This window comes from Molothrus ater, chromosome 27, assembly GCF_012460135.2.
Source record: "Molothrus ater isolate BHLD 08-10-18 breed brown headed cowbird chromosome 27, BPBGC_Mater_1.1, whole genome shotgun sequence".
Taxonomy (NCBI): Eukaryota; Metazoa; Chordata; class Aves; order Passeriformes; family Icteridae; genus Molothrus; species Molothrus ater.
Genome location: NC_050504.2, coordinates 3,304,742 through 3,328,421, shown reverse-complemented (window position 1 = coordinate 3,328,421; position 23,680 = coordinate 3,304,742). Strand labels below are relative to the sequence as shown.

The window sequence follows — 23,680 nt, the reverse complement described above, 5'->3', positions numbered from 1 at the left end:
TCAATTCTGGGAATGAATCATCTCCAGGTGGAAAATCCAACATTTTCAGGAGGTTTCGTGAAGATCAAAGGGTGAAATGGCTGTATGGGCAGAAATTCAAGAAAAGAACCAGAACTGAGTGGACTGGGTTCTCCAAGGGGCTTCATTCCGGATCAGGATTCTGACACACAGAATTGAGACCCACAGCAATGCTTCCATTTGCTGGGGCAGCTGTCAGGTATGGACAGGTACAGCTGCCCACTGCTACTCCTGGTGCCTTTGTGCACAGTCCTGCCAGGCTCTGGCACTCCTGGCTACAAGGAAATGGAACCACAGAGGTGACAAGGCAGAGTTCCCTCTCGGCCCACCACCGACTCAAGGAATGAGAAAAGAAACTCTGACTCACTGTGCCTGTAACAAACAGCAGGAGCAAAGGAAGCTGCTCCTGTGATATTTCTGACATTTACCAGCCCACCATAACCATGAAAAATAGCAGCAGCCAAGTTAAATAAGTATGAGAATTCATGCAGGAAAATCCTTTCTTAACAATTTCTGTTAGGTTGCACATCACATATAACACTTTGGAGTGCTAATCCAAACAAACCTTGGAATTTCTTTAAGTGTTTCCACATTGTGGCTGCTGTATCCCTGGAGGTGTTCATGGCCTGCATCAACCTGTTCTAGTGGAAGGTGCCCCTGCCTGTGGCAGAGGGTGGGACTGGATGAGCTCTGAGGTCCCTTCCCACCCAAAGCATTCCATGATTCCATGATAAAGGACAAGTGACAGCAAACACGTAGTCTCAGGCACAGCACAGCTTGTCACTGTCATATTTTCTGAAAAAATCCTCTTTGCCCAAGATTCTTCTCCTAGGAAGCTGAGAAGCCTCAGAGAAAAAATAAAATAATTATCTGATTTGCTTCTCCTGTGTTGGAGTTGGAGATTGTTTATCCAACATATGAATTGTTTTGACTTAATGACCAATCATGGTCAGGCTGGACTCTGGAAGGAGTCACGAGTTCTCATTATCATTCTTGTAAGCCTTCTGCAAGTACCCTTTTCTCTATTCTTTAGTATAGTATTCTTTTATATAATAAAATATCATAAAATAATAAATTAGCCTTTTAAAACATGGAGTCAGAGTCATCATTTCCTTCCTGCCACGGGGAACCCCAAAAATGCAACTGGAGCTGACTCTCAGAGCTGTTTTAGCAGTGCCTAAAGAGAGGTTTCTGCACGCTGCAATTACTCCTAATGGAGCAGCTGGGAGCCCACGCTCCGTGGCTCTGCCAAGCCTGGCTCCAGGGAACACCTTTCCCTGCACACACCTGCATTCCCAACCCATGCAGGGCTGGCATCAAAGCTACCACAGCCTCAGCAATCAGCATTTTCTGACAACATTCCCAATCTTAGTCCAGTGCTTTCCCACAGCCTGATGTCAGACTATTGAAAATCACAGCTGTACCCAAAAGTTCACAGCACTCATACACACAGAAAGATTTTAAATAAATTCCAACAACTCCTTTCTGTCGGAAATGCTGTTAGAAATCATGTCACCAGATTTTTCTCAGTTATTGAATAAGCTGAATCCATTAGGAAAGCATGAAAAAGCACTCAGAAAGCACTTTGGTCACTTGCTTTGCTGGCGGTGGGCTGCCCAAAACAAAAGGCAGTTGCCACAAACCCCAGTTTTTAATTAAAGGAAGACTTAAAGCTGAATATGGGAGTCAGAGTCTGGTGGAAAACCAGGGCTCTTAGTTAAGGTGGCAGCCAGGACTGCCCAGGAAGGGACTTTCCTGGTACACACAAACATGAGTAACACAGTCCTTTATAAAGAAGCATAAACTGTCAAAAGTACTGAGAAATCCCCTTTTGTTCCCATAAAGCTGTGTGACCAGCCAGGGCAGGCAGGAGCAGGGCTCCAAAGGGGTTTCCATGGGCTGAGAGCTGCCATGAGGACCAAGTGTTAAAAGCACCTCCCTGGCAGCAGCTCCACAAAGCAGAGGCTGCAGGACTTGTCCTCATAGAGAGAGCTACAGTTGGATTTTCTCACTGAGCCCAGCCAGAGATCTTCAGGCTCTGAGAATTCCTGTCAAGAAAAACTGAGCATGAAACCACCAGTAGGATCAGGAAAGCCCAAATACAAGGATCCACCAGGAGGGTACTAAGAGAGCTCCTTGTTTTCTAATTAAACCAAGGATCCACCAGGAGGGTACTAAGAGAGCTCCTTGTTTTCTAATTAAACCAAGGATCCACCAGGAGGGTACTAAGAGAGCTCCTTGTTTTCTAATTAAACCAAGGATCCACCAGGAGGGTACTAAGAGAGCTCCTTGTTTTCTAATTAGACCCAGAACTAATGTTTAAACTAATGTTTAAGGCTTGCACAGTCAAATCTCTGCCTTTACTGGAAGCTATGGCTTACTTCTGTGATCAGAATATATTCTTACAAAATTAACAAGAGAAATAATAATATATAAGTCTATAAATACAAGTATATGCATGTAAATATATGAGCACAGAGATATAAATAATAGATACACAAATGCTTTACTGATGGGAACAGAATAAAACAGCTCAGCTCTGGGCTATGAGCCCCATCCTACTCTGTGTCCCTCCCAGGTCTAGGATTTATTTTTGAGCAGGAATTTTCCATGTGGTGTATGGGAAGATCCCTATGGATGGCCCCAGGGCTCCTCCCTGAGTGCAGCACCAGAGGCCATGGCAGGAGTCCAACAGCCTCAGCTCCCCAGCCTGGGACAGCTTCAGTCCCTTGGGCTCTGGCAGAGGCCCCTGCGCTGCCTTTGCTGCTGCCTGCAGAAACCTGACTTTTGGAACACATCCTCCTGTCAGTTGGGTGTTTGACTCTCAAATAATAGTTTCCAGCCCAATCATACCTTGCTGAGATTTACCAGCCAGATAACAGGTTAAAGGAAGTGTGAAAGCACATCAGTGAGCTGACTTGCACTCCCCAGGGCTTGGTGCCCCAACTGAGCCTTCCTTCCCACACAATCTTTAATCACACGATAAGAAAATTTGGTTTATTTTCCTGTCTCAGGTACTTCACTCCATGATTTGCTTTATCATTAGAGTTCTGGAATGATGGAGGAGTCAGGAGTTTAAAGTTAGTTATGTTTCTAGGGAAACAGGGACAATAATGAAGCATTTCCACACCACAGCCAGTTTCAAGGATTTGTGAAATATTTACACTGCTCCCAGTTAAAGTGCTTGAGCTCTTCAGGAGAATCTTCTATTTATTTTCCTCATACCAATCTGTTTAAATGTTCTATAAATGGCAGTCATTGAGACGTTAAATTCTGTGCCCCAATAGCACTGCAGCAGCTTGGGCAGGAATCATTCCAGGTCAGCTCAAATCATTGATCCATCATTTCTGTCCTGCCATGAACAAACCAGAGCCCTGACAGAAATGTCCTGTGTCTTACTCTCCCAATTTCTGTTAACACAGAACCCTTACACAACCTTGTTTCTCACCTCTTCAGTGCAGAAATTATGCATTCCCTTCACTACAATCCCTCTACTTCACAAAAATAATCATTTTCAGCAAATTCCCAGTGTTGCTCTGCTCTTCCCAACCCTCTTCTCAAGCCACTCACAGCTGTGTGTGCATGTGCTGGGACCTGCCCCTTCAGCACAGCAGCATTCTTGTCTCACAATCTATTGGCACATTCACAGAATACATAGCAATGCCAGGTTTTGAGCATTAAAAAAAAAAAAAAAAGATTTATGATGGGCTGTAAAAGTCAGACAGCCAAGAATTGTATCTTGGGTAAACCAACTGCAGTTACCTTGGTACCAGCTGCAGATCAGAGCTTGTTGTCCCTGGTTGTTCCTACAAGGAAGTTTAAAAGAAAAAATAGAAAATTTTGTGCTTGAATTAAAAAGCTGCAAATACTTCATGCCTCTGATCTTTAAAAGGGGAGAAAAACATCCCAAGCTGTGATCTTAAGAGGGCCTGTGACATGATCAGTGGGGAGGGTGGAAAAAGTTCATGTGAGCAAGAGAAGAGATGGAGACTCAAAATGTGCATGTGAAAAAGCAGCATATTTTCATTGATGGAAGCAAAGGCAGAAATGAAAAATTACCAGAAGGGACAAACAGTTAAAAATTGAAAAGATAAATCCAGAATAATAAATTGGCTTTGCTCATTCATTCATAGATGTATCCATGGAACTGCAGGCACCAACAAAGTTGGTTAAAATGTTCAGTAAGTTCATTAAAGTGTAATTCATTATCTATCCCTGGAAGCAAATTCAGCAGAATGTGAAAAGAGAGAAGGATATACCAGTGTCCTCAAGGCAAGAAAAAAGGGTTTACAGGACAATTAATAAAGCTACCCTGAAACAACAGGAACGCTTTTATAAAGCAGCAGTTACTGGCAAGGCAGAGAAGATAAAAGGTAAGGCAGAACCAGGTCTTAGCCAGGAGCTTGGGTGTGTCTGGATGACTCTGCTTGAAAAAATGTGTCTCCCTTCCCCTCTGATAAGGTGCAGATAAGGGAAATTCCCTGTGCTGACCATTCCTTATTGGGAAAAAGCTGACCATACCATAAATTATGTTTATAGTACTGGCAGAAGAAGATACTTACACTGAATGCTAACAGCACCTTCTTCAGCTTGCTGTACTGAAGGCTTTTCCAAGCATTTAAATACACATTCTCACCCTAAGGGAGCTCTTACCAAAACAAACACTGCACCCGTTAAGGTGAAACAGAAATTGAAAGTCAAAAGATTTAGAATTAAGTTTTAGCAAAAATGCTGTGTGAGGGACTGATTTAGTACTAGAGGCTTATGCTGTATTTGGTGTTATAAATCAGATTAATCCATTTGACTGTGTGTCCCAATCCTTTCTTCTTACTGACGCTTCAGCTCTACTTCCAAATTGCCACTAAGAATTGCAGCTCATTCTTTGGGAGATTCTTCCCTGTGAGCTCATGCAAACCCAACCTGCCTGCAGTACCTGATCAATATTCTGCCAGTGCAATATATGGGGATTGCTGCTTTTACTCAAGATATTGCAGAGGGCATCCAGAAGCCATCCAGATGGCAATTTTCATGAGCTGGATCATAAAATATTAGGCAGCATCACAGATGAGCTTTTCATTTTGCAAAACCCAAAAATACACTGCATTGAGGTCCTGATATGGGAGTCCAGGGAATGCTGAAGGAATACCTGGAGGGACAAATGTTCATCTCTCCTTGCTCCAGGTCATAGATCTCAAAAAGAACACTTATTCTCCTTTCAGCTTCTTGCTTTTCTGTTCAGTGAAGAAAAGCACATGCACTGGTGCTCTTTACACTCTAATTATGGACTTTAATATTTAACAAAAAAATAACTGTTTCCCAGTTGTTTTCTCTCAGTCACCTCCTGACACCAATATTTCATCTGCTCCCAGCCCTTGGAGCAGTTACTGGCTGGGCAGGTTTGTCCCACCCAGGGCTGAACAGGACATTCAGGTCTCCAGAAGGAACTGGTGTGTCTCTGGCAGCAGGAGCATCCCTGGGCCTCTGAGGAAAGGCTGCACAGCATTGCAGTGCAGGATGGAGAGCTGTGGGAGGCAAAATCTGCACAGAGAGCAAAGAGCTCTGCTGTGGTGTCCTGGGGCTGAAGTGTGGTACACATCCTGTGTGTATCCAGTGATATATTCCACACCTGAGTCACTGCAGAATTCCTCCTGATACGGCCTCCTCATTACCTGGTGATACAGGTGCCTTGGCTGGCCTCCCATTTGCTGTTTGCTCTTTCCCTCCCTGAATTTGCCCTGCAGTTTGACACCTCTGTACACAGGGAGTGCAGCTCATTGCGTAGCCTGGAACACCTGGAGGAGCATTTTTCATGGGTATAGAAAGGCCTGGCTGCTCCCAAGAGCTGCAAGTGCTGCCAGGCCAGAGCTTTCCTTCCATTCTCTTTCTTTCTCATTCCCTCCAAATTCTGTGGAACTCCTCAGAAGTGTTTTGGAGGAAGGAAGTAACAAAAGTTTTTGAAAATCCATTTTGGATAATAGAGGACCTGAAAATTTTAGAAATAACATTTTCATAACTCTCAAAGACCAGAAGACTGAGTGATTCTGTTTCTTCTCTTTGCTTCTCTCTTTCAGTAGCAATCAAAGGACTCAGTGTGTAATCAGACACTTGTTTCTGCTCACTCCCCAGGTACTCGGGGATGTCACTGCTTTTCTCTGCTACAAGTACAGCCATGGCTGCTTCAGGAGGATACTTGTGTCTGCAGAAAACCACTCTCAGACACAGCACATCCTCTGTTAGCCCAAACGGAACCAAGAGTAAAGACAGAAAGAGCGAAAACTTCCTTTCTGAAAGAAGAAATTGTCTCAAGGGGAATGAGGGAAACAGAGGGGTGGGAACGTGAAGGTCCACACACATTGTTCACCATTTGGGCTCCTTACAAGCTCTGTTATCAGGCTGAATCACTCTGTTAAAACAAGGCTTTGTGTGACTCCGCTCTGACCGCGGCGTTGGCCGCAGTGGGTGCGCTCCTAAGCCCTTTGTTCCCTCGTAGGTAAACTCTAACCAGGTTTAGGAACGCTCCCCTCGGGAGGGAGACGCCTCCTCCAAATCCCACCTTTAGCTTCAAGCTGCAGAGGTCCGGGGGAGGGGATCCCTCCCGCGTGTGGAGGTACTGGGGGAGGAAACAGCCCACTCCACAGCCACTGACCAATAAGGGGAACCGCCGTGTTGGCAGAAGGCTTAGGGCTGATAAATTCCATGGGTCTCAGATAACACATTCTGCAGACAACTCCCATTGTCACCGGCATAAAAGCGGTGCGGTGGGGGAGCGGGGCACTCTCCTGCTTCGGGATCGCGAATCGCTGAGGTGCAGCTTAGGTCGGGTCCTTGCTCTTCCTCCCCATGGCCAGTTACAGCTTCAGGCAAACCAGCTCCTCCGTGGTGGGGGGACCCGGCGCCTCCTCCCTCCGCTTCGGTGGCAGCTTCAGGGCCCCCAGCATCCACGGGGGATCTGGTGGCAGAGGTGTGTCCGTGTCCTCAGCCAGGTTTGTCTCCTCTGGCCTGGGAAGCAGCCTGGGGGGTGGCTATGGCGGAGGGAGCTTCAGCAGCAGCTTTAGCTATGGGGGTGATGGGCTCCTGTCGGGAAATGAAAAGGCGACCATGCAAAGCCTGAACGATCGCCTGGCCTCCTACCTGGAGAAAGTGCGAGCGCTCGAGGAGGCAAACTCTGACCTCGAAGCCAAAATCCGAAACTGGTACCAAAAACAAGGACCAAGCCCAGCTCGGGACTACAGTCCTTATTTCAAGACTATTGAGGACCTCCGAGACAAGGTAGGTGTTAATATTTATCAAAAGTCATCTTAGATTTCCACTTACAAAGGAAGCATGAAAAGCCAAAAATACCCTTAGGGAACCCCTAGAAAGCATTGCAGGTCATGGGAGGGAGAGGGAGGTGAGATGTAAATGCAAGGACTGGGTGGGGGGTTAAAATCAATGTCAATATGGAATTATCTACTTTTTGAAATGCTAGCCAAGAGGAGGTACAAACCAGTCAGTGGGGGATGCCCAAGTACTGAAGTCTGATAATGTTGGCTTTTAACAAAGCATATGTTTATACACATGCTGGTCATGCACACACATATAACCAGTTAATGTATGTATGACCATATAGAAACTGATATATAATGAGAGCCAAGCTGTGATAGCTACCTGCCTGTCTCTGCAACCTCTCACCTGCCATAGAGCTTGAAAACCCTCAGAGGCCCAGACACACTGCTTTAACAATGAAAATAAAAACGGGTTCAGAGTAATTTACTTTTCACATTTCCCATACTCAACCTTGGAATTAAGTGAGCTGAAAGATCTGGCATAGGAAAAAAGGAAACTGCAGACATGAAGTAATCAATCCCATATATAAATGCAGGATTTGCCCCAAGAGCCTATGGGTACCTGATAACAGATTGCTGAGGTGATACACACCCTGCATAACACAGGGAGTAGCTGATTAACTATGTAAATAAAAGAAAGAAAACTTGAGGTTTAGTTTTCTGAGTTCAGCCTGGAGTTCATGACCGCTCCCATGCAGGTTGCTTCTCCTTTCTTCAACCCATCCACATTCACTCCTGATTTAAAATCTGAGCTCTGCTGATGGCAGAACTGGCAATGGGATTTCCTCCTGTTAGTATTCCCTTCCCTCCTTTGTTTTGCTCTCCTTAGTTAGGGGTGGGAAACCATACAGCTGGCTTGTGGATGAACTTTTGAGGTTTTGAAGCGGCAGGCATAGAAGACATGCTTTCCAGGTAAAACTGAACAGAGATTCCTTTCAATAAAATTTCCTTCAGAGGCTTTCATGATGCATTAAAATAATCAATAAACACCATCCTGGTATTCTAGGAAATAAAAATGTGATCAAAGATGGTCTCTCAAAGTCCTCTCCCCCTCAGCCAGCATGTAGTTTTGTCTCACTGTGGAACTTCTACCTAAATTGGCTTTCACTTCATACACTGGACATGAGGATATGTCCAAAACAGAATCCTAGCAGAAGTATGTGATAAATCTGTGTGACGTGTTTGCTGTAGATCATGGATCCTTCCCTACATCTCTATTTGCTGTAGCTACAGGTGAAATAGACTCTTCACTCTTATCTGCACAGCAGGGAAGCTGATAACAGTTGTTTCAGCCTCAGTAATGAGCTCTCATTGTTTGCAGATCCTTGATGCCACCATTGATAACGCCAGGATTGTGCTGCAGATTGACAATGCCAGGCTGGCTGCTGATGACTTCAAAACCAAGTGAGTAATTTCTGAGAGGGAAAAGATTTCATGAGTAGGCAAAAATCCTTGTTGAGCCAAAGGGCAGTGAAACTGGAATGGAATGCCCCTAAAACCCCTATATGAATATTGGTTTGATCCTGTGCATGCAGTTCAACCTTCATGTCTTTGCTAAAAGCACAACTAAAAATTTTGCATAATGTGGAATATGTGGAGAAAGGTTTAATGCTTGATGACATTTGCTACACCATAAATCCTACAAACCCAGATACATTCATACTGTGTTCTTGTGGGCTGGGTGATCAGTGAACCTGGATGGGTTTGCTTTGCTTTTTTAAGGTTTGAGACTGAGCAAGGTCTGCGCATGGGCGTGGAGGCCGACATCAACGGCCTGCGCCGGGTCCTGGATGAGCTGACCCTGTCCAGAGCCGACCTGGAGCTGCAGATTGAGGGATTAAAGGAGGAACTGGCCTACCTAAAGAAAAACCACGAGGAGGTAAACCCCAAGAAACACGTTTGAAAGTGGCACTAGAAAAACAGCCTGTGGAGATGTGGAGTCCCTCAGGATTGCCTTGGGCTCAGTGAGGGAAAGATTCCTGTGTAGACTGGGATCCCTCCCGCCAGTATCTCAAGCCTTAGCCCTTGAAGAAAGGACAGAAGGTTCATAGTGTTTTCAGTTTACAATTGTGCCCTCTATTGTCTCTTCTGCCATTCCCCACAGGAGCTGAGTGCCCTGAGAGGACAAGTAGCCGGTCAAGTCAGCGTTGAGCTGGACTCTGCTCCAGGCATTGACCTGTCCAAGATCCTGGCAGATATGAGGGACCAGTATGAACAGATGGCTGAGAAGAACAGGAAGGATGCTGAGGCCTGGTTCCACAGCAAGGTAAAACCCCTCCATATTGTACAAACACCAACGAAAATAATCCATGAAAGAAACAACTATTAAAACACACAGAAAAATGCTGTGACAGCTTTATGCCCCCCACATTTCTCACCTAGTGTTTTCCCTGTCTCAGACTGAAGAGCTGAACCGTGAGGTCGCCGTTAACACCGAACAACTGCAGAGCAGCAAGTCTGAGGTCACTGACCTGAGACGCACCCTGCAGGGGCTGGAGATCGAGCTGCAGTCCCAGCTCAGCATGGTAGGTCAGAACTGGCACTGCCTGACAACCCCCCACTGAAAAGGGCCCATATTTCCCTCCCCACACCAAGTCCTGCACTGCAGCAACCTCTCCCGCCTGTGGTTTGCCCTGACAGAAAGCGGCGCTGGAGGGCACCTTGGCCGACACAGAAGCGCGTTATGGGGCACAGCTGGCACAGATCCAGGGGCTGGTTGGCAGCATCGAGGCACAGCTGGCTGAGCTCAGAGCTGACATGGAGCGCCAGAACACCGAGTACAAGATCCTCATGGATATCAAGACTCGGCTGGAGCAAGAGATCGCTACGTACCGACAGCTCCTGGAAGGCCAGGAGTCCCAGTAAGAACCTTTTGCTCAGTCTGACCATGTCATGTCATGGTGCTCATTTGCCACAGCACCTTGGTTAACACAGTACTCCTGGGGTTCTACAGTTTTTAACAAACTAATTTTGCTGGAGCTAGAACTGTTACAGTTTTCATTTACATGAAGTGAGACCCCAAATAGTTTCTAAACAGGAAGGAGAACTGACAAGCAGCACAGTAGATTATTGCAACTAACAGTTGAAGTGATCAGCTGCATCACAGTCAGGAAAAGTGCAGTTAATAATGTTTTACAAAATATAAAAATTAATACCAAATTCCCATAAACTCCCTATTACGAGGTAGAGAACTCTTACCCAATAGGAATCAGTGTGGGAGGAAATACTGGGAAGAGAAGTGAAGGCAGTCACTGAGTGACTCCCACATGGCAGCACAGCTCAATCTCATCTCACACAGCCTCAAGGAGGAAAAAAATGAGGCAGGGGTTGAAAGGTTTTGGTTTGCTCTGTTACTTCTTTTCCATAATGTCTTTTCCCAGTGCAGTTTAAAAATGTATTTCCTACCACAATTCCCTGTCCTTTGCTGAGAAGGAGGGCAGGGAGATGAGCATCTCTTTCCTGACTGCACAAAATGTACCTGATAGATAATTTGCTTTCATCAATTCTCATCTCATGCAGAATTTGATGTATTAACTCTCCTTCCAATTGTTCTCTTTGTTCCACAGGATGTTTGGCTCCCTTTCGGGAACTGCCGGTAAGAATTCCTTCTCTTTCAGAAGAAGTTTTATTTTCTAAAGCCACATAACTGGTAGTTGTGTCTGTTCTAGAGACTGGGGTCTACATAATTTGTCAGAAAAAAAAATTATGTCTCTGGTTAGATTGGAACAAATTTCAGCAATTAAAATATGTCAGATATCAGAAAAACATCTCAGACTCTGCTGAAGCAAAGTACAAAACACTTAATCATTTCCCCAGATAAAAGGACACGGGAATTGAAGCTTGGCCAGCTCGGGGGAATTGCAGGAACATGCCAGTAAAACCTGCCTTGAGCTGTTAGAGGTCAGCAGTGTCATAAAAGGGATGAGTCAAATCCAGGTGATGGAGAGGAAAATTCTGAGAGAAGGGAATGACAGATGAGGCCCCAGCCAAGCTCAGCGTCCACCACAGAGTGGTCTGTGTGAGCTGGGCTTAAATTATTGCTGTTCTTTCTCTCCATGTTACTGCAGACAAAAGAGACAAGCACTGAAGGTCTTTCAAAGGTCATCTGCAAACTGAGAAAAAGCAGACAACACATGTGGATTGAGATGGAGAAATTACTCTGAACTGCTGGAAATGACTCTTGAAGCACAGAAGGTTCTTGGCCACACAAAGTTTAGGCAGATTCATTCACTTAGCGATGATTAAGATGCATATTGGGTCAGCTTTGCAATTATTTCTAGGTTTTGCATGTATTGAATTGCTGCATCTACTCAAATAAAGATGATATTCTTGCAATCTTTGCTTCTTTGGAGTTATTGTGATATTTCACTGGAGTTTGGCTTTACTCAGGCAGGAATTAGCCAGCCAGCCTCCCTGAGAGTGCTCACAGTGCGGGGAGCTCGGGCTCCATCCTGATTCTGCTGGCTCCTCTTGCTGGCAGAAGCTTGGAATACAGAGGCAGTGGCATCCCCAGCCCTTGCAGGGGGACACAAGAGTGACCTGGGTTTCTCACTGTGATGCTGTGCACTCTGCAGAGCAGGGGCAGTGGCATGGGAAGTGGTTCTGGAGAGCAGCAGGAGCTGGGAGATGTTTCATAGAGTAAAATACAAAGTAAAATATTGGCTCGTAGATAATTCCTGCAGGAGCACATGGGGTGAGCTGCAGTTGGGAGAATTCTTCACTTACATTCTCTGTTCACACAGGGCTTACAAAGCATTAGCACCAATTTCAGCCTACTTACTTCCCATGCCATTGAAAGGATATTATCCTAGCTGAAATTCCAAGTGGAATCACTTTTAGTTCCAACACCCAGAAATCACTGATTTTATTTGCTACCAAACTGACAGCCAAGGAAACTTCAGGGATTGTGCTAAAAGCAAACCACGGCTCCAGCCCAACCAGCCCCTTCCCAGCTCCTGCTGTTACCAGAGGCACAGTTTGCTCCACAGCTGGGGGGATTGAAAACAGGGATATACCCAGACTGAAAGTACCCCAACACTGCTCTCCCCCAGAGTGGATCAGTTTGCAGTCTGTAATTCAGGGAGACATCATAAAATCTTTCAGTACTTCTCTCCTTGGTCCTGAGGAACGTCCATGATCCCTTGTTCACAGCAGATTAATGGAGTGTACGCATGGCTCAGAGCACCCAAGCTCTGGACCTCCTCTCTCAAGGTGGGGCAATCCTCCTCAATCCAAAGGTGCTGGCGCTTGGGTTTGGTTGAGCAGTGACTCAGGTGACCTGTCAACATCACCTGTCACTACTGACACCGACAATCCCAGCTCAGCCTCTGGAATGAAGCATGGTGGCATTTAGCAGTGGCTTCACTTTGACACAGGAAAACGGTGACAGGAGAGAAGAACAATCAAAAAGACACAGAGAAAGGGACAAGATGGGGAGAAGAGGGGGAAAGATGGGCAGAATCAAAGGGAACAATGGCCCAAGAGGCACATGGGGTCCAGGGATCCTTCAGGAGCTCACCCATTTTTGTGGGGTTCACTTCTGGAAGAGCCAGGAGAAGCAGAACTCGTGCATTCAGTACAGGCAGATGCTGAGTGCAGACACATTAATACATGGCTTGTACCAAACTTATTCCCTACAACACCGAGACCTGGAAACCTCCCTATATGAAAGAACAAACAGCTTCAGGTTTGTTTTTTAATCTTAACAAGTCCCATTCCCTGAGAGCAATTTCTTGTGACAAAACCAGTCAGGGTGGGAGCTCACTGTTGCAGATTTCTGGTATTGTCCAGCTGCAAATGTGCAAGTCTGACAAGAAATTCTCATGCTCCAAGAATGCAAGCTATAAAAATCCTAAATTCTTGTTTCTATGGCTTAGTTCTAATTTTATTTTATAATTCTATTAATTTTTTTCCTCTATCTCTAAGGCAGTGAAGGATTTCTGGTAAAATGTTAGATATAAATCACTCAGGCACTATAATTTTAGCATCTAGTTGAGGGAAAAAAAGTGTTTTCTGAAGGCATGTCATGTCTCCTCTGAGTGATGGTTTTATCACTCATAGAGTGATCACTGAGATGACAAACAAGCTGCTGCTTGACTGGAACTTGCTGTCCTGAGAGGAGGGGCTGGAGTGTGTCAGCCCCGTTAATCCCACAGCAGAGGCAACAAAAGAGTTTGTGCAGCACAGACATGTCAGGGAATGTCTTCCAGGAAATCCCTGTGGAAGATGACAAACCAAGGAGTTCAGGTACCACAGGTACAATTCTGAGACTGGGCAAAGGATGAGTCCATGTGTCAAGACATTGGATAAGGAATCTCTGAGCAAAGGTAGTGAGACCAGAATAAGGGCATAAGCTTGAAAGAGCCTTTCTTTTTTTTTATTCTTTTTTTTTAATTTCAGCAAGTGATTGGCTTCTATTTCCCTGTACAGCCTGTAAGGAGAAAATGCTGTAGAAATTGTTGCCTAAATTATGTTATGGGGCATGATCTGTACTGACTGCTTGATTTGTTTCCCAATGGCAAATATTCAACAGAAGGGAACAGCTTTTATCTGCTACCTGGTTTTTGTAAGCATTCATCTGATACTGATCCAGCATGACACCTGGGGCATGTTAGAAAGCAGCAAAGTGTGTTTCACCATTGACCTTCCAAAGGAGTTATCACACCTGAGTGAAAGAAGACTCAATGAAAAGTCCCCAAAGTTTCCTACTAAATTTGGCAGTGTTTTGTTGCTTGGGTCTTTTTAATAGAATATGATTTGCTTATTGTGGGCTCTCTCGGTTCAACAGCCCCTGGCAGTGCACACACTTCAGGGCATTGATTATAGGAGTCTTAAGGACAATTTTTTATCTTCAGGAGGGCTTGACTGAACTTGTTTCATGAGCCACCAACCCTTGGAGACACAGGGATCTGGCAAGGTACACAGACCATTAATCTGCCCAGCAGCAAAACTGAAGGGCTGTGGCAACGGGCCAGGTTCAGTTTGAAACATGTTTCCAGAGCAGTGAACACCCACCCCTGTGCTCTGCTCAGCCTGGAACGAGTGGCCGTGCCCTGAGCCAGCCTGTGGGGGCACATCACAGGTGGACTCTGCCATTTCTTCCCTCCTAAGTGTGCATCTCCGAGTGAAAATGCTGTGTATTCCCTGTGCCTGCATTAACATCTCAGCTGGAAATGTCAGAAACTCCCTTGGTTTATTCCAACAACTCCTGTGAGCCTTGGCTTATCCAAAATCCCCATCCTGAGTTCTAAGCTCAGTTTCTGTACTGCAACTGCTAAAAACAATGCTCTTCTTATGATGTTTTTAGCAAAGGTATACATTTTTTCTTTAAGCTTTATTTGAGGTCTCTGTGCTGTGCAGAGAACTGGGTGCCCTGCAAACTCCACACTGCCCACAGCCTGACCCCAGCAGGGCACAGGGGCAGCTCCTGCTTCCTCCCACTCTGCCCAAATCTGCCTTCCCTGCAGGGCTGCAGGACTGAATTCCTGAATTTCACTGGCAATTCATTAGCTCAGTAATGTATTTCTGTTTCAGACTCCTGCTTTAAAGGAAGGGTTAAAGTGCCTCTTCTGAGTGTTTCTCAAGCCTTATTTTCAATGCTATTCCATTTCCTCGTGCACACTGGCATTAAACACAGGTATTGCTATCAGAACTGTGTTATCTTAAACCCTTTCTCTTTACATTTTCCAAAGTAACAGGATCTTAGTCCTCCCACATTTACTCTTTTAACTGAGTTGTTTCAATCTGTGTTACCTTTCTAGTTTATTTCAAAGTAATTAATAAATTTACTGTTTCCACTCTCCCTTGCACACTGATGGATGATGATTGTTCCTCACACAGTGCCTTGAATAGATGCTTTTTGTAATAAAAATTCAGACTCCAAAATCCAAATATTAGTTCCAAGAAAAAATCAAGAATAAGAACATTTCTAATTCAATTCCGAAATTTTAAAGGGAAAAAGATGCAGATAGAAAAGAAGGAATAACAGTGAGATGAAGAGACGATTGTACATTTTTCAATGAAAGGAGAATTTTGCTTAAGCCTCATTTTAAGAAAAAGTTGATTTTCTGAAGGTAGCCATGGTGAGCATTGTAAATAGGCAAGTGGGTGGGGCTGAACTCACTTTGTTTTTCCATTCTTAAATGTCAGAGAAGTAAACTCCAAGTTTCAGAACTATAGCCTGAAGAAAAAACATCATCTGATTCATGCCTTTTGTTTAATTAAAAAAAGAAACCCCAAGCCCAAGCCCCTGCGATGTGCTGCCAGCACTGCTTGTCAGGAATGTCATCACAGTTGGCCTCACCTCTAGGGAGGAGGAATTTTGGAGGGAGGGCTGCAGTGGGGTTTGTCTCCCAACACCCAATCATGAGGATATAAAAGAGGCACCAGGGCAGCGAAGGCACAAGCTGTCTTCTCTTGCAAGGCTGCAGAACTGACCTTTGCTCTTTCTCTTTCTTCAGCCATGGCCACTTCCTACATGAGCTCTTCCTCCACCTACGGGGGTGGCTTTGGTGGTGCTGGGGGCAGCAGCTGCCGCCTGTCCTCGGTGCGTGCTGGGGGCGCCTGCCGGGCCCCGAGCATCCACGGCGGCTCCGGCGGCCGCGGCGTCTCCATCTCCTCAGCCAGGTACGTCTCCTCTTCAGGAGGAGGCTACGGCTTTGGGGGAGGCTATGGAGGAGGCTTTGGAGGGGGGGCAGCCTGTGGTTTTGGAGGGGGCTCCGGCTTTGGAGGCGGCGCTGGCTTTGGTGGAGGATTTGACCTTGGTGGTGGCTTTGGTGGCGGCGATGGCCTCCTGTCTGGCAATGAGAAGATAACCATGCAGAACCTGAATGACCGGCTGGCTTCGTACCTGGACAAAGTACGAGCCCTGGAAGAGGCCAATTCTGATTTAGAAGTGAAAATTCGAGACTGGTATCAGAAACAAGCTCCCACCAGCCCTGCCCGTGACTATAGCAACTATTACAAGATAATTGAAGATCTCCGAGACAAGGTATGACATTCATATGTAGATGAGTTATCAGAAGGTAAGAGAATTATGGAACTGCATGTTCCATGTCTTTAAAATAATTACAAAAGAAGTAGATACATTGAGGTCCTGAGCATTCTAGCAGAATAGAGTAGCCTCTTCTCAATTTAAACACCAAATATCTTATCCTGACAATGTGATGTTTGTTGAAATTAAAATGATTACAGTAAAAGTTAGCAAAATGTGTTTAGAATTATCAATACATTTTTTCAGGAATCAAATAGTAAAGAATGTGACAGGTAGGCCTCAAAGGCTGGAAAGATAATTCACCTGGCTACAGATAAGATCAGGTGTTGTACAAACACATTTCCCTGTTATGGTTCTAATCTGTGTTGCACAGAGTATCACAGCCCTCTGGTTTGCTCATGGAATGTGGACCAGATATTTTACCATTATTCACAGCAACTTTTCTCCATGTTTCTTAATTGCAGATCCTTGCTGCTACCATTGATAATTCCCGGGTCATTTTGGAGATTGACAATGCCAGACTGGCTGCTGATGACTTCAGACTGAAGTAAGTTCACCTGGAGCTCATTTGTCTTCACTCTACTTGTCTTCACTCTCTCAAAGCAGTTTTTTCTTTAGTAACTTCAGATACAAAACATCCTGGCAAGCAGAATCCATTGATGAAGGACCAATTCAGAGTATAAGCCTGACAGAACACAGCATTCAGATCACTGAGCTGTTTGCATGATCAGTTACAGCCCATGTCTTCATTTTTTTGTGATACTCAAATATTCTTAGTAGCCTGAATCACAGGGGAAAGAAGGCAGGAATAGGTGGGATTTTCACTTAGAAGGAAAGTGGCAGGAAAAGATTGCTGTGGGGCTTCAACATTTCTCTGCTGGAGTGTGAAATTTAGAGTAAGCTGGGGTTTTTCCAGCTCTCAGTACATCAGATGGTAAAGGTCCATGTGCAGCTGCCTTCCCTGCAGCAATGCACCTGCAGGTTTCTATTTTCTCTCCTGTATCCCAGGCAGCCCTGCCCCACCTGTGCTTTCCTACGCAAATCTGGGAGGACACTGCAAAACTTCTGTCCTATGTGACAATGTTTCTAATGATGCTGATAATCAGTATTAGGTTCTGCAAGGTGAAATGTTATGTCCTCCTCAGGAACAACATCATACGGCATTGTCTGTGCTTCCTTATGCCATAGCTGGATATTGGGAAAAAATGTCTTTATTGCTTTCACACTTCTAAATCTGTTTTCATCTACAGTCCACTGTTCCTCCCATATGTGATCATTTTATAGCTCTACTGAATACAAACTCGGACATGTTCCAGTGCTTGTTTCTTTTCTGAACTGCAGGTATGAGAACGAGCTGTTCCTGCGCCAGAGCGTGGAGTCCGACATCAACGGCCTGCGCCGGGTCCTGGACGAGCTGACCCTGTCCAGAGCTGACCTGGAGATGCAGATTGAGACACTGAAAGAGGAGCTGGCTTATCTGAAGAAGAACCATGAAGAGGTGAGAGTCCTGGAAATGCAGGGAGATCACTCCCCTTTGGAATTTCTCTCTTGTAAATGAAACATACATGTAAATTACATGTAGATACGTGTGTCCTGTGTGAGTACACAGAGACAGAGAAGCTGTTGCAATGAGAAAGAAAATGTGATAAATGTTTTATGTGTGTTCCATCTGTGGTACTTGATAGCACAGGTACTGTTTACCACAGCAGGGATTGCTGGGGGCAGGAGCAGTGTGAGAGGAGAGAGCCTGATCTTTTTGTGCCCTCTGTCTGCTGCCCATGCAGGAAATGAAAGAGTACTCGAACCAGCTGAGTGGAACAGTCAATGTGGAGATGGATGCAGCTCCTGGCATTGACCTGACCAGAGTTCTTGCTGAGATGAGGGAGCAGTATGAAGCTCTGGCTGAGAAGAACCGCAAGGATGCTGAGGCCTGGTTCTTCACTCAGGTATGGTCACACCAATAAACAGCACAGCAGTGCACTGCCTCAGCATTACTGCCCTGGCAGGTCCCTACCTCCCTTTCTTAAAATGATTGATTTTTTAATACATTTATATGAGATTTTACATTATTTTTCCTTTCAGACTGAGGAGCTGAACCGTGAAGTTGCCACCCACACCCAGCAGATACAGACCAGCAAGTCAGAGATCACGGAACTGCGCCGCAACCTGCAGAGCCTGGAGATCGAGCTCCAGTCGCAGCTCAGCATGGTACGGAGCTGCCCTGACACCAGGAGGCACTGCCTCACACTGTCCCCTTCCTCCCTCTCCTCGACTGCCCCTCCGTGGGACAAACTTCCTTCTAACCTGTTCTGCCATTGCTGCACTTTAGAAAGCCGGGCTGGAGGCCAACCTGCGGGACACGGAAGGCCGATACTGCGCGCAGCTGGCTCAGATCCAGGCGCTCATCACCAGCGTGGAGGAGCAGCTGAGCGAGCTGCGCTGCGACATGGAGCGCCAGAACCAGGAGTACAAAATGCTCATGGACATCAAGAGTCGCCTGGAACAGGAGATCGCCACGTACCGCCATCTGCTGGAGGGCCAGGACGCACAGTATGTCACTCTGTCCCGGTCCTGATGAGCAGATAAGGGTAACAACACGCGCTGTGCAGCCGGAGCTGGGGCTGCCAGGCTGACTCTGGAGTGCTTGGTCACGCTCCCTGCACACGCAGCCTTTGGAGCCCTGGCAAAGTCCCTGGTACTGCCAGAACTCAAGCTCAGTCTGCACATCGGTGGTGTGGAGGATTTGAAAATATAAATGCCACCGTTTTGATCATGATGAATTACAGAAGGCACCAGGCCCCATAGATATGTCTCACTTAATCCTCTGGTTGCACTGGAATTAGAGCCTTCAGGCTGAGACAACCTATAAAAACCTGCTCCCAGTATTTCTTTAGCTCTTGGTTGTCTCAATTTGGGCACAGAGGTGAAAATAAATACTCATCCTCACACACCAGTATCCCCAGCAAGAAAAGAGCCTGGAACAGACTCCAGCTTACTTCAGTAAAATCTGCATTTTCATGTTCATTTCTCATATCTATCTATACATGGAATTACTTTTGATTTCTGAGGAGGAATCGGCTCCTTACATAGTTTCTAGAAGAGGCATTTTGAGGACAGGAGCAGTATAAGGAGACACCTCAGGACAAGGAACTGGTCTGACCACTGTTCCCATTCCCTTTCAAGTACATAGGGGTGGATTTCAAAGCTGAAAGCACCTTAACACCACCTCCAGTAACAACACACCTCAGAACCAGCCATTGAGAGCAGCTCTGTTAAATCCTGGCTATCCACACCAATTCCTAAATGGTTCAATGGTTTCAGGGGACAAGGTCAGAAATGGTCATTAATCAAATATTTCTTTTCTACAGGTTGTCAGGACTGAACCCCAAGGACGGTAAGAAACATTTTCATTTAATGAGGGGCTGAAATGAACAGGCAAGATAGGATTAAATAAACCTTTTAGCCTGGGATTTCTTCTTACTACCCACAGATTCCATTCTCCCTACAATGAGCATGTTCTGTATCATGTAGAGACAAAAATATAATACTTTATTTTATGTGCATTTTTGAAACCAGTAGATTTCCAAAATGATTCCATGAACTGCTCATGGGATTCTAAAATACTCAGATCTCCCAAAGATTCATTCCTCTGCTGATTCACATAACATTCAAGATGCTTCCAAATCCATATCTGACATGCACTCCTAAGGTTTTCTGGATGAGGACCAGGAGGGAAAGTAAATAAGATGTAAAGGCAGTTCTGCCTTTGATATGTGAAAGATCTTGTGAGGAAACAAACAAACACAACCTCATGGTTCAGCTCCTCAGGGTGTTGGCAGTGCCTTAGTGGCTTTTTTGTTCCCTATTTAATTTTTTTATTCCCCCTACAACAGCATTTGGGAGCGGTGCAAGACGTCGCTCTGGCACAGATGATGATGGAAAACCCATTTCTACCCGTGACAGGAGATACCCGTAAAGAAATACCAAATCTCCACGTGGACCCAGTGCAGCCTCACACTGGCTAATGCTGAGATAAAGAACCTTTCACTTCCCCAAAGCACAAGAATGTATCCAAGAATGTCTTTCCTTAGATTTGCTCTGCCTTTGTACACGAGCATTGGCTCACTGGGTCAGAGATACCAAAGCCTGTTTTCTGCTGGTGCCCTATTGTGTCCTAACAATAAAGTTTCTGTTCTGCTTCTGCAAATGAATCCAGTCTAATGGTGTTTTTTGAAGCCATTGTGCCACACACAGCCCACAGGCCCTCCCAGCATGGGCTGCTGGAAGCCAGCCAGGGGATACTCGGGGAATAACAACAGCAATAACAATAATAAACTTAAAAATAATAATAAAGATGGTGACGAACAGACAGATAAAGTGTCACTAGATTCTGCCAGCCATCTGGAGCTGGTGTCAGTTAAAAACAGAGAAGATAGCATAAAAAATCCTTAAGATCTTTGTTCTCAATTCCAAGGGCACATTAGGGCTACAATTTATGCACAAATAAAACGCATCTCTGAAAAAACTGCATACATTTGTGTTCCTGCACTGCCTGCAGCACCAAGGCAAATTCCCTCAGCTCCTAAGGAAGCAGCAGGCACAGTCCAGGTGAAACAAATTGCTCAGAGTTTGCTGCAACTGTTTTGGTTTTCATCCATCAGAAAGAACATCCTCCACCCATGTCACTGCTGTGCCTGTGGTTTTAGCCACACCACCTTCTCCCAGCTACAAATCCCCCACCAGTGGAACTGAAGAGATGCTGATAAAACTTTAAGAGCCTGGTGAACCCCAGAAGCACACAAAGCAGTTACCTAAGTGCTGTACTTTGCTCACATAAACATGTTTGAAAAAGGCATCCTTAGCCCCATCACTGGACATTCAATCCACATTACAGTACCTGCAAAAATGATGTAATTTCTAGAATTACATATTTTATTTTCCTTCCAAGCTCCTTAGAGACATTATTTTTGTGTCTTCTATTTTCTGACATTTAAGAAAAAGAAATATACAGTGCTGGCATCACCAGTTAGGCCATGAGATCATGGGTGCTGCTGGTAAGAAATGCACATCCTGCTGGCATTCCCACTGGAAGGAGTTCAGAAGAGATTCTGGCAAACTGCAGCAAAGTCACATCACAATCCACTAGAGAGGAAAACCAAAGGGTATAAATGATGTTTTTTCCTGATCCAAAACCGAGGTGACTATTGCTTGTATCACTCACACAGCAAGAGAGGGAATTCCTACAGCCTCAGGCAGCTCTCCAACCATTTGTATTCCAGATGGAGGAGTTGAATCAATCAGTGATTGTTGCAGAACATTGACCTGTACAATATACTTGTCAAAATATTCTGCCTGTATTTAACCTGGAGCCTCGAAATTCAGCTCAGTTTGCTTCCCATGCTCCAATTCAGTAAAACACCCACAATTCCCAGGTGAAGCAAGCCAGGACTGCAGAGCAGCACCGTCTCCCAGGGAGCAGAGCAGTCCCCATCCAAGGGTGCCACCTGCTGACAAGTTTATTTCCTTACTCCGGGTGTCACTTCCATTCTCTGTTCTGGATTAAAGAGGTGACTAAACCCAAATTCAACACTGCAGCCTGACAAAGAGTCATGTCAGATTTTGAAGTAAGTTGTTTGGTCTGTTTCATCGATCCTCAGCAAGTGTGGATCAAAACTGTGTGGCATCTTTTCCAGTTTGGAAAGGCTGAGCCTCAGGGGAAGCACTTCCCAGTCCCAGATCACCTGTACTTTGGATTAATTGCAAGAGAAAATACAAATCTGGTTTTCATGATGTGCTAATTCCATTATATTCTCCGGACTGAGGCTCTGTGGTCTCCCACATTGCCAGCCTCACTGCCAGGGAGGGTGGGAATGCCATGGAGTAATTTCTGGTGAAACAGAGAATTCATTTTATTTCACATTCTATTCTGTACATCCCTGTGTAATTCCATCTCGGTGTGATAGGTCACAGACATCAGCTTGCTAAACTGAAAATTCAATCTGAAATTGATCTCGGGTGAGAGCTGCAGGATGTGGTCAGTGCTATTTAAATGTGAGGTTTATTTCAAGTTAGGGCCTCAGTTTTTGTCTGATGCTTCAAGCTCATTCCCCTCCCAAGCAGCCAGGCTGATCCCAGACTGCAGCTATGTGGCTGTAACCAGAGTATCTGGGGAGAGCCAAACCTTGTGCTCACTGGAAAACCAGATCTTCAGGGAATTCTTTCCCCGAATAGCTAGAAATGACAGGATTTCTACAGAAGGAAGTGTCTGAGGAAGAGGAGCGTGTGCTCAATGTACAGGGGGTTGGGGAAAAGGAAAGGAGCAGGTGCTGAGCAGAGCCAAGCCCGAGCCACAAGGAGGAGCCCGAATCCTGCTCCGACAGGAATGAGGCCGGAGGTACCAGGGAAGCTGGAGTGCAACAATTCCTTATTGCTGCAGCCTTCCAAGTGAAACAAGCAGGGAAAAACACATCCCCTCCTGTTTGTCCCAGGACAGTTTAACTCTGCTCCATGCGGTCTCCCTGACCTCAGCAGTCAGGATGAGCAGCAGGGCAGGGCAGACCCTGGGGAAGGGGTTTAGCCTTCACCTAGGTAAGGAAATAGCTGCAGCATTTCTGTGAGAGCCTGTGCCCACTCAGCTTCATGCCTCTTCCCAAATCTTCCTCCCCGATCTCATCCCTCAGTCACGGACTAGAACAAGACAAGGCAAACCCACTACACCCAGCAGCTGCCACAGGACCACTCCCCAATCTGTGCCCCTGACCAGCATGAGCCGTAGGACAATCTGCAACAGCCACACTGCACCTTTCCCTGTTGGATGATACAGTTTAGCAGAAAGTTACTGAAACTTTTGAGAAAGATTATTCCTGCATGATTGCCAGGTCAGTTTTTAGGGCTGGTAGCTTTAAATAATCATTTGAATCTTTTGAGTGCTGTTATAAACTCATGTGTAAATATGTTCTAAAGCTAAGATAAATATCTTAATAGTATTAATGCTGGGAACAGCAAGAAACCTTTGCACTGCTGCCTATTGAGACAAGACCTCTGAAACAGGACTGCACCTCAAATCATGAGAAAATCAGTATTAAGTATCTAATTCTCATGTATTTTCCCTGGAAATGGGCAGCTGAAGGGAACAGCTGGGCATTACTGACTCTGGACTGGAGGTTTTTTCGGTTTAGAAGCTGGATGACTTCATGAAAGCCTCACATCTCCCACAGGTTGAAGCTGTTTGGTCACTAAGCTGTTTGACAGCTGATAGGACACACTGCACTTGAGGATCCAAGGGCTGCTAATTCTACAGCCTGAGAATTGCCACAGAAAGTATCCACATAGCCCCATCCCTGCC

The 23,680-nt window shown here is 45.5% G+C and overlaps 2 protein-coding genes and 1 long non-coding RNA gene across 3 annotated transcripts in view; 2 read left to right on the top strand and 1 right to left on the bottom strand.

The window, feature by feature from the left end:
* The window catches only part of LOC118696589 (uncharacterized), a 146,633-nt gene that overhangs the window by 82,409 nt on the left and 40,544 nt on the right, over nucleotides 1-23,680 (bottom strand). The window lies entirely within an intron of this gene.
* On the top strand, nucleotides 6,698-11,670 carry LOC118696586 (keratin, type I cytoskeletal 19). Its single transcript, XM_036398796.1, has 8 exons — nucleotides 6,698-7,287; nucleotides 8,665-8,747; nucleotides 9,066-9,222; nucleotides 9,448-9,609; nucleotides 9,743-9,868; nucleotides 9,984-10,204; nucleotides 10,910-10,938; nucleotides 11,411-11,670. The coding sequence occupies exons 1-8, from the start codon at nucleotides 6,859-6,861 to the stop codon at nucleotides 11,428-11,430; spliced, it is 1,227 nt and encodes a 408-aa protein (XP_036254689.1). The 5' UTR covers nucleotides 6,698-6,858; the 3' UTR covers nucleotides 11,431-11,670.
* On the top strand, nucleotides 15,805-20,546 carry LOC118696577 (keratin, type I cytoskeletal 15-like). The gene is made up of 8 exons (XM_036398784.1): nucleotides 15,805-16,332; nucleotides 16,800-16,882; nucleotides 17,677-17,833; nucleotides 18,120-18,281; nucleotides 18,418-18,543; nucleotides 18,665-18,885; nucleotides 19,704-19,729; nucleotides 20,229-20,546. Exons 1-8 carry the CDS (start codon nucleotides 15,805-15,807, stop codon nucleotides 20,309-20,311), a joined length of 1,386 nt encoding a protein of 461 aa, XP_036254677.1. The 3' UTR covers nucleotides 20,312-20,546.